The sequence below is a fragment of the Coptis chinensis genome, chromosome 2 (assembly GCF_015680905.1).
Source record: "Coptis chinensis isolate HL-2020 chromosome 2, ASM1568090v1, whole genome shotgun sequence".
In the NCBI taxonomy this organism is placed as follows: domain Eukaryota; kingdom Viridiplantae; phylum Streptophyta; class Magnoliopsida; order Ranunculales; family Ranunculaceae; genus Coptis; species Coptis chinensis.
Genome location: NC_141457.1, coordinates 91,599,500 through 91,610,172, shown reverse-complemented (window position 1 = coordinate 91,610,172; position 10,673 = coordinate 91,599,500). Strand labels below are relative to the sequence as shown.

The 10,673-nt window shown below is 36.8% G+C and overlaps 2 protein-coding genes across 2 annotated transcripts; one reads left to right on the top strand and one right to left on the bottom strand.

Moving 5' to 3' along the window:
- Positions 1–9,082, bottom strand: LOC147518913 (uncharacterized). The gene is made up of 5 exons (XM_086590618.1): positions 7,979–9,082; positions 5,726–7,932; positions 4,409–4,489; positions 2,112–2,185; positions 1–346 (listed from the first exon to the last, which is right to left on the bottom strand). Exons 1-2 carry the CDS (start codon positions 8,740–8,742, stop codon positions 6,882–6,884), a joined length of 1,815 nt encoding a protein of 604 aa, XP_086446744.1. The 5' UTR covers positions 8,743–9,082; the 3' UTR covers positions 1–346; positions 2,112–2,185; positions 4,409–4,489; positions 5,726–6,881.
- Positions 9,083–9,116: 34 nt separating this feature from the next.
- LOC147518912 (chromatin assembly factor 1 subunit FAS1-like) lies at positions 9,117–10,285 on the top strand. Its single transcript, XM_086590617.1, has 3 exons — positions 9,117–9,618; positions 9,947–10,094; positions 10,186–10,285. Exons 1-3 carry the CDS (start codon positions 9,573–9,575, stop codon positions 10,283–10,285), a joined length of 294 nt encoding a protein of 97 aa, XP_086446743.1. The 5' UTR covers positions 9,117–9,572.
- The last annotated feature ends 388 nt before the right edge of the window (positions 10,286–10,673 follow it).

Sequence of the window (10,673 nt, the reverse complement as noted above, 5' to 3'; positions counted from 1 at the left end):
TTTTAGGAATCAGTTTTTAAATTTCTTTTTTGGGTACTAAGTTACCATTAGTATTCAGTAATAGCTTCCTAACATAATCTCTTGGTACACAAAATTTAACAAGTTCTAAGTTAGTAAGTTGAGTTCTACTAGGCTCTTCAATTCAGATTTTGCCTATAAAATCCACGGGTTCTTCAGCCCAGGTTTGGGCTCATTCTGTTTCTGACTTGAAAGGACACCAACAAAGGAGATGATTCACTCTATCAGTTTGAGCGATGCCCATGCCTATGCTTTTGATGGCAGTAATGAGTAGCTTCTGGCTCAGCTTCAGGACACCGCCATTTTTACAAGTTCGCGCCCAGGAAACCTAATATCAATATATATATATATGAAAATGAATTACAAGTAGTTAATAGATTAAAATATGAATCACAGAAAATCAACTCTTTGATATAAAATAAAGCTTTAAAATCAAGAAACTGAGATGCTTCTCCTGTCAAGGATGGGATAACCTCAAAGGAACATGGTACACCTTATCTGGTAAAAAAACACTATCAATTTTCAAGGTCTGACTGTCAAATATTAGAACTTGACCAAACATCTGTCAAGACAGCCATATGACACACACTGACAATTGAGCTAGGATATCTAAATGTCTCAGGGGAAGCAAAAACAAGTATTTTTTAGATAAAATGATTTGGCTATCCAAAATTCTTAAATTGAAACTACACATGAATTTTGTGTCTCCGTCAACAAAAATGAAACATAGGAAGCCTTGTTAGGTGTAAGAGGACATCACATTTTCAAGGAACTAGCCCTGTTTGAAACCACTTTTACCCCAAAAAAGCTGCACAAAAGTATTTACAGAGATAAAGAGAGTGTCTGTAATCCATTCTGTTCACCATATTTTACCAAAACTGAAAACAAATTGCTCAAAAACAATCCCCAAAGTTGTTTAAAGCGCATAACAAATGTGAACACTAACAACAGCCTTATGCATGCCGGTTTCTGTTGATATAGCAAAAGAAGAGTAGGCGGACAAGCATGCTACAACTAGCATCCAGCTAATAAATCCATCATAACTTAAAACCTATATGCCTATATGTAAAGGCCATGAAGTAAGTCAGTTTGGGCTATAAGAGAGATCGCATGGTAGTCTGAGCTTGTATTGGGGAGGTGAAATATTATAGCCTCGGGATAGAGACTACACTATTCGGGACTAACCAGAGCTTTAGGTAACCTCTCAAAAAAAGAAAACAAAGTTGTCTATATTAATATAGCAACAAGACAATCTTTCAAGAATCTTACTAGGCAACAATCCGAGCAATGTGTAGAAGTCCTGAAAACTAAATAGAAGGGTAGTTCCTCAGTGATGTCCTTTCCTCAAATGAAGCAATGTAAATAGTTTGATTCATCTTATTCCCCTTGTCTTTTAGATCCTACTTCATAAGTGCCTAACTATTGTTAAGTATCATACACTAAGACCGTCTTCTCCTCATACCTGGTAATCTAGGTTTTACATTTTCTTACACGCCTATCAGATTGTGCAAATGCTACTAGGGGCTCCTCTGAAAAAAGTTCACCATCTCACCAAATGAAAACAACAACAACAAAAATAAATAAAAAGCAATAAAAATTAAAAATTAAAAATAAACAAACAGACAAACAACCATAGAAACATAGAAACAAAGCTCAATATGTCTTTTACTAAAAAGAGTAAGTCAGTAAGTCCACTATCTTGGTAAATCAAGCATTACTTTGGGGTCTTTACTTTTCTCAAGTGGCTCAAATCCTCCTACAGGCTAGAGCTGAACGATCATACTATACAAAGAAGAAAAGAAGGAGTTCTGATTTGGTTACTTCAAACATGAAACAACATGTCCAACTTTCGTATAACTAGCTTGAAGGCTTACGCCAAAGCTTCTCCAATGTTCTACTAAAGCTATAGAACTTTGGCTATTTCTATAAGCAGAATCAAAATAAGGACAGTCATTAATAACTATAAACTCCTCTACCTGAAGTATTTTTCATAATATGTAACATGAAATTTGAATATGCAGCAATTTTCAGCAGAAAAAGTCCAGGAAAATACGGAAATCTCCAAGTTATGACTTGAAATTAGATACACTTACTAGTAGAAGCTTCCAGATTTCAATTTTAACATTGTTCAACCAAAAAGATGACGTTCGAGACATGACCTGGTCACCTGCATTTGAAACAGGATGATGATAAAAAGTCAAAGTTGAAGATCTATATAAAACTATGATGCCTACCCCAGTAGTAACTACTATTTAAAATCTAAAAGCATTAGGTATTACGTCAAAAGACATATTATAAAACAGCTTTGGTAGTAACAGATGTCAAACAGAATGCTCTTTCATCAAATCATTGTGATCTCTGTAATAGGAATTCGGAAGAAGCATACAAGCCCAACAACTAAAACTGACCAATTAAAGCACTTGTTGAGGTCTACTGTCTCGATATCTATGTATTAGATGCCATGAATATTTGCTGCACTTCAAACTCAAGCATTAGGTCCCTTCTTTGTTACACAAATACAAAATCAGGTAAATACAGCGATTGGTCTCAGATATCCAGTGTGGCAGTGTTAACACAGACAAATTCTTTGTGCAGACACTTCTATTCTAATTTTGTATCTTTTGGTTTATAAAAGTATAAAGAGCAATGGAGGTGGTTAATTAGGCAATGGTTTCAGGTAAAAAAAAACTCGTCGTCATACTTCCATCTTCCTACATTAAATTGGAAGAGACAAAAAGACACGTAAAGGAAGGCATTTATATTTACAAAAAAACTGTCATATTCCTATCTTCTGGCACCCCCGATTATAAATGATGACTTTAAATCCTTTTTCGCCTAGTATGATGCCTATAAATTGGTTGCACTGATGCCTATGCCTATGCTCTCTTCTCAGGTCTCAAGTGTTACCACAGAGACAAATTAGATTGCTGACACTTCTATTCTAATGTTGTCTGTTTTCATTCTATAGAGAGCAAATGGATGTGGCTAACTTAGGCATCATCTTAACGCAATGGTCTACATAAAAGCTAAGTCGTCAATTTGTCATATTCATATCCTCTAACATCAAATCCAGGAAAAAAAGGCATTTCCATTCGCTTAAAAGCTGACATATTCTGATACCACCAGTTATAAAGGATGCCTAAAAATGGCTGGTATAATGCCTATAAGTTAATTGAACTCATACCAATGCCTATGGCTGTACAGCGTACGCCTTTACTAAAAGAAGAGTACATCATGTGGAGGCTATGAGAAAAAAGGAATGCTAGTTGAGGTTCCAAACTCGGAAAAGAAAGCCCAAGCTTGAGGAGACAGGATAAATGTCCAAATAAACACCAAAAAGTGTTGAAGAAAAACATTCTCATCACTGGATCTTCAGATAAACAACTGCGACATCCTTGCTTCAATGTCATTTCAGTTAAGAGATGCAGACTTTTTATTTAAGATCCTAATCTTCCTTGTGCAACCAAAGAGGTCAAATGACCACATAATGAGTGATCATTCTGTACAAGGAAGGAATCAATCAAAACCTAATGTCTCCATCCCTACTTTTTCCCCTTCTCTTCCCGTCTTAATTTGTAGTAGTATTTGGGCATCGGCGTGGTCAAAGGATGGGCACAAGCCAAAAGAAGAGTTTAACAACTTAAACATCCAAAAACCTCCTCAAAACACAAGATTTGGTGAAGATGATGTACCTTCGACTAAGGTTAAAGAGTAATAAAACAGAAGTGGGAACAGCTTCTTCTTAGTTGTAACTTCTACATTTTTTATTTTTTTCTGATCCGTAATTTTGACTATCACCTGAAAGGAGTCTGAGTCTGAGCAATACTCTTTTTGCTTTCAATGACCGGTTCAACTTCAGGATACCAGCATCTTTACATGGTCCCGCCAGGAAGCTACTACTAAAATACTAGATACAGATGCAAATAAACCTTTGGAATCAAAAAATTGAGCTGCTGCTTCGGCTGAGTCACAGGGTACACACTGCTTGGTTGGTAAACCTATCAATTTGTTGGTAACAGACTCTCAAGTATTAGAACTATCTACAGACGCATATGACACTTGAGCTAGCCTAGCATATCTAAATTAGTTCTGACATTAATATCCTCAGATGTCAATTGCCTCACAAATTCTGCCAGCTTTTAGGAAGGCATCCTTAGATGTCAATTGCCATTAAATGTTTTAATTAAATTATTTAAGTTGATTAGAAACAGTTCATGTGGTAGCAGTTACAGCTCATGGGAGATCTGAGACTATCTTAACAAAAAATTGTTTCATCTTAGGAGAACAAATTTCCAAAACAGTTACAGTACTTGAAAAGTTGACAAGAGTTATATGGACATGGTGATTTACAGAAAATTTCCAGGAGAATAAGGCTGGCAGGAAGAATTACCCCGTATGCCTTAAACACTTGACGAATCATAATATCTGTATCACCAGAATCTTTCTGAACATCAGGATGGAATTGCTTGACCTAAAATAACCAGACAGAAATAAATATTCAGTTATCACATCAACCAGATAATACCGACTATAACTTTAAATTAATACATCAAACTAATAAGAATTGGTTTTCAGTACTATTGATCGAAAAGCAGTTTTTAGCTCAATGAAAGAGCAGTTCCTAGTGACACCAAGAACATCATAAGCTTGGGACACTGAAAGCATGCCATCTTCTTGATTACTCTTTCTGCAATTCACCCTGAATGAAGTTGACGAGGGAGAAGGAACGCAAATGGGATTATAGGTTCTGTTTAGAAGCCTTGGAAGTGGGCAGTTGGAGGGAAAAGAAGAGCTGTTATAACTAAAACCAGTTTTTGAGAAGGGAGTGACACATGTTGTTGCATTGGAGAGGAACAAGGAACTCATGACTATAAATCTATATTGCGTTCATTTGTATAATTGTATTAAAACATGACCACAACACAAGAAAACAGATGAGGAACAATCAGGATCAAAGATATAAAATGCACGGTTCTCTCCATCCACTTCAAACAACTCCACCTCCCCTTTCCACCCACTCTCCTCAATTCATCACAGTATAGCCTACAAGTAGTTTGTTGAACAAAGAAATGTATAGGCATTTTTGAAACATATACGCGAATCAAATAATCTTGCTATAGACCCATAGTTTCATCAGTTCTAAATTTATAAGTGCAGTACCATTATTAATTAACTAAATTTGCAAAGAAATGCCACACACCTTGGTCTCTGCAGTAGTCAAGTAAGAAAGGTTCTCTCTATAAGCCAACACGTAGACTTTTTGCACAGCTTAGCTTTCAAAGGGATACCGATTAGGCCATTATTCAAAGGCGGATCACTCATCCAAGGTGATTAGGCAATTATTCGTAGATGTTACCCACTAGTTGAGTGCCTTCAAGAAGATCTCTCTCTCTCTCTCTCTCAAGTACGTTTGAGCTAAAAACAAAAATGTGTCATCCCCATCTCGTCTAAAAGTTCCCTCACTCTTGGAGTCTTAGTTTGAAGTGGGATGAGTGAACCACTGGAGGTGTTTTCGAAATTGGTCCACTCATTTAAAACAAGAATGAAAAGGAAGTCAATTGCAACTTACAAGAGATCCTTTTCCCGGTTCCCCCACCCCCACAAAATCCGCATTCCCATAATATAATGTTAAATCTAGACACTATGATAACTTAATCATGTGCACAAAAAACAATGACTTACAAAAATAAAATACCAGTAAGTGTACCTTTGTCCCCATATATTTAAGATTATGTGTTGTACCACATAACCGTGTTCCTGAGTCCTTATCCAGGTATCATAGTCTGGGACCTATCACCACATTGATCTGTCTGCTATTAGCTTAAGCTTCCAAACGATACTAGTTGTTGTCCTTATTCCATAGGCATTTGGTAGATCTGATCGCTCAGTTACTCAACCGCTCTGCGAATTTGCTATGGGGAGCCAAGGATAAAAGAAAAAGAAACTCTAACATGGAAAGTGAATTAGGAAAATGACTTTTGGACATGTCACTTTTTGAAATATACAGCTTGTACCAAGTAATTGGAAAAGCTTTTTTTCTTTCCAGAGTTTTGGGAACTAATGGAGAATTACCATTCTGAGAAACTTATCCACTACCAGTAAGTTTAAGAGGCTCATTGGCATAAAAAAATAAAATTTCAAGTGTGGTGAGCTGCTTCCGTAAGACCGTAACCAACCATCTACACCGTCGTATCCATGTCCTAGGTTTTATCATGTAAGACATAACTTTACCTATAGGTGAACTTTCTAAGTTCATAGTGCTATCCAATGGTATCTCACATGCATGGACTCTCCTGAAAACAGATGGAAAATGTTCTTAACAAACTATGGGCACACCACTAAGATATTGCATACATAGTACTTTTAAGTTTTGACCAAAATGGTATTCCAATAGGACATGGAAAACGTCAATGCTCTTCAACAATCTCTCAAGAAATACAACGAATGCATAATAATATACAGCAAACTATAGATATCGAACGCATCAATGCTCTTAAAGATTAGCTTAAGAAATACAAAGAATATACATAATCATATACAGCAAACAATAGTTTAGAAAGACCTCACTTTGTGTACGAATTAATAGTATGGATACTAATAAACTATTAACTGAGATGTAATCCGTTAAATTGAAGGTAATATATAATGGATGATAAAAATAAAATAAAAGAACATATTAAGTTATCGATTAGAAAATTTTAAAACTTATGAAATTCAAGAAAATGGTTGGAGGATGTACTCGTTACAAGATTAATTATGAGCTGATGTACCAGGATAACAAAAGCTTGTTCGTCACAACAGGTCATACAGAACATGATTGATAACAACAGTCCCAACCGAAGAATATCATCCGCAGCTCACCCTTACAACAAGAAATTACGAAGTATGTCCAAACTCTCATGATTTGGTTCATCTTTACCCAGCAAATTTATAACCATAGACATAGTATTTGCATCCGCCGAGAACCTCCTCTCATCCATTGCCTTAAGAAATTGCACTGCCTTCTCAAAATTTCTGCCTTTGAGAAATCCTTGAACCATGATATTGAACGTGCGGTCATTTGGAGCAACACTATTCTCTTCCATCTCTATGAACAAACGTTGAGCATCAATTAACATGCCCTCCTGACAAAAACCATTGATCATTGCGGTATATGTTATGGTGTTGGGCAGCACCTCTTTTGAAGAAAGGTTGTCAAATAGTTCCTTTGCTTCCAACAAATTTCCTTCTCTGCACATGTGGTGAATTATACTGCTATAAATCACAACATTAGCTTTTAACCCATTGCTTTCCATCAAATGAATCAATTCCATTGCTTCAGAAAGACCACCGTTAGCACACAAACCTTCTATTAAAGTACCATATGTGAGAATATCTGGACTTTGTCCATGAGTTTGCATGTCTTCAAAAAATTTCTTTGCATCCGCAACTCTCCCGACCTTACATAGCCCACCAATAAGAGTGTTATATGTAACAACATCAGGATTCAAACACTTGCACTTCAATTTATCATAAAGTTGCATAGCCTCATCTATTCTCTTAGCCTTGCAATAACCATTAATCAAAGTATTACAATTAACAATGTTGGGTTCCAGACCAGCGTCAACCATTAAAAGAAAAACATTCACAGCCTCTTCCATTCGACCTTGCAAACAATACCCATCCATCAAAGAGTTGTATGTGATACTGTTAGGTGCCATATTTCTTTGGATCATCTCCTCTAATAGTTGATGTGCCTCACTAACTTTCCCTTCTTTGGAATAAGTGTCAACCAAAATACTGTATGTTTGCACATTTGGCAAGATTCCTCGACTGATCATATCATGGAACAATTGAATTGCCTTGTTCCAATTACTGGAGATGCATAGGCCATGAATCAAAGATGTATACGTGACGACATCAGACATTATACCTCTTTGAAGCATCAATTCAAACACTTGAAGTGCTTCACTGGTCCTACCCTCGAGCAATCATATCCTGAAAGAGATTGAAGGCATCATACACCAGGTTTTCCTTGCAAAGGCAGTCAATGATCATACTATATATATGGATGTCCGGCTTCAGCTTTTCCTTTTCCATTGAGCTCATCAAATGAAGGGCAGTATCTGAATTTAATGATTTGCAGAACCAATTGATGACAACCCCATAAGTGACTACATTGCATGGATATCGATTTGCCACCATTTTGTTGAACAATTCCAAAGCTGGTGCTGATTTTCCCTCCGTAAACAAACCCTTGAGAAGAGTATTGAAAGTAAAAGCATCCGGTTCAAAGCCACGTTTCAGAATAGTCCCCAGTAGAGAAAACCCGAAATCCACCCGACCCATAAAAGAGTAGCAGTTGATCATGATAGTAAGTGTCACAATGTTAGGTTGGACTCCATGGGAAGCCATTGCATTGTACATAGATAAAACAACAGAAAAGTGTTTGGTCTTGACAAGGGCTCCTAACAATTGGTTGAAAGTGTGAATGGAAGGCAAGGGTCGATACCGAATCAACTCATTAAAGAAACCCAATGCCTCGTCAAGCTCGAGGGTTCCAGATTTGCAACGATCTCTTACTAAATTTACTAATAAATGAAAATCAAAGTGGTCTTTATCGGCAGAAGTGGTTGATGATTGACGTGGGTGATACGTAGTAGTAGTAGTTTTGGAACGAAAGAAGGAAAGAGAATGCAAGATAGGAGAGAAAGTAGCAGAAGAAACCCTCCTTAACATCGCCATTTTGAGCTAACGGCTGCAACAGTTGCCTTTTCTTACTCCTCTTTTTCTCATTAAAAGTGGAAGCCCAAAACCCACCAACAAAATTCTCGGAGAAAGAAAATATTACAGTGAGTAACCTTTTTTTTGGTGTTTCAAACTAGCTAAATAGTCAACCACACTACCAACCTTACTTGTTGAATTTGCAGTTGTTGAATTTCTGACTTAGCTTGAATACCCTCGACGACGAGACTCCCGGGTCCGCCCCTGACCACACTATCAACCTTACTTGTTGGATATCGATTAAGATGGTGTAGGTTCAGCCAAAACAATAACTACATCGTGAATAAACACAACGGTAGAACCAGAGTCAATGCTTAAGCTGAAAATGATATATTTCTATTAGTAAAATACACCATAATTAACCTGGCCTTTTAAATTAGACCAGCCTTTTTTCTACCACCTAATACCCCTAATTAAATACAAAAAAATATTATTCAATGTCTTTAAAAAGGACTATTTCGTCATTTAATTTTTTATTTCTATTTATACCCTTCAATTACAACACACAGACAAAGGAGTTTTATGTAAATTCAGGGCAAAAACCAAATCCACGCCTATATTGACATGTACGCGGTGTTGCCTTGCCATTAATACCCACTTAAATACCATTAATACCCACTTAACTACCATTAATACTGAGTTCTTTCAACTTCCCCTCCTTTCTTCATGAACTCTTTCTAGTACTGGTTTTTGCTTTATGCTTCCAATTCCGGTTAGATCGAACAGAACTAAAGAAGGACTTCAGACAAATTTCACTGTTATGCGTGGTGGTTTCTAGCGTGGTCGTCGACATGGGAGGAAGGAGCCCATCAAAAGCCTACGGTCAAGACAATTCAGGTAGGCCTTTTTGTTTCCAAACACAAATCCGGATATCCTTGACACTCTGTTCCTCTTGGAGGGAGGTGTGTGATGTATTTTATCAAAAAGTTAATTATTTTCCTTATGTGATGCCTAATTTAGCGGTTTTTCTTTCTGGTGGTGAGAAAATGTCAAGTGTTTGGGGATTTTCTTGGTGTTATACACTTTAGGTGATGAAATACTGTATTATTTTAATATGGAAAGGTCTGGACCTTGGCAGTCGGTCCCCACCACCACCACCACCCTGCTTTTCTTTTATAAATATGATTCAACATAAAGTTGACTATTATTTCTGTTCACATTTCAGCAATGATAGCCGCATTGCAAGTGCTGGACAGCCATGCGGATCACAAACACGATGTGATGAAAGCCTCCAAGAAACTAGGGAAAGTGTTGAATGAGGCAGAGATACGTCTGTTGGTGGTAAACTTGCTACAGAAGAGTGGCTCAGAAATGTGTGTTACTACATTGGCCTTACCCCATCCACACAGTTACTCTGGTTTAACTTAAAATTGATTTAATATTATTCTTCATGTTTACCTCTAGGTCTGACAAAGAAGCAAAGTTGAAAGAAAAAGTGCTTATCAAGGAACTGGATAAAAATAAGCGAGAACTTGAAAAGGAGAAAAAAAGAATAGAAGCGTGAACAAGCGGAAGGAGAAATTGCGAGAATGTAAGTGCAATTTTGCATGTGCTTTCCTCTGTGATGTTTTGTGGTCTTGGATTTAGAAGGAATATGCACTATATTCTTCTTGTAACTGCACACCCATGGTAATACATACATTTTGTGTTTAATATCTGCACCAACAATTTGTTCTGTGCTATTGAATGGAACACAAATGCCTCTGACAAAACAAACAGAGGCTGGTAGCTTTTGTGTGGAAATCTTCGATATCGACTAACAAGTCTTCTCTATTCAAACATTGTTAAACATCTTCTTTATGCCATATATATTCCTGTATGAGGAAATAGCTACATTTTATTGTTTTCCAGTGCATTTGTATGATGTGTAGATTGTAGCCGCTACATTTTAT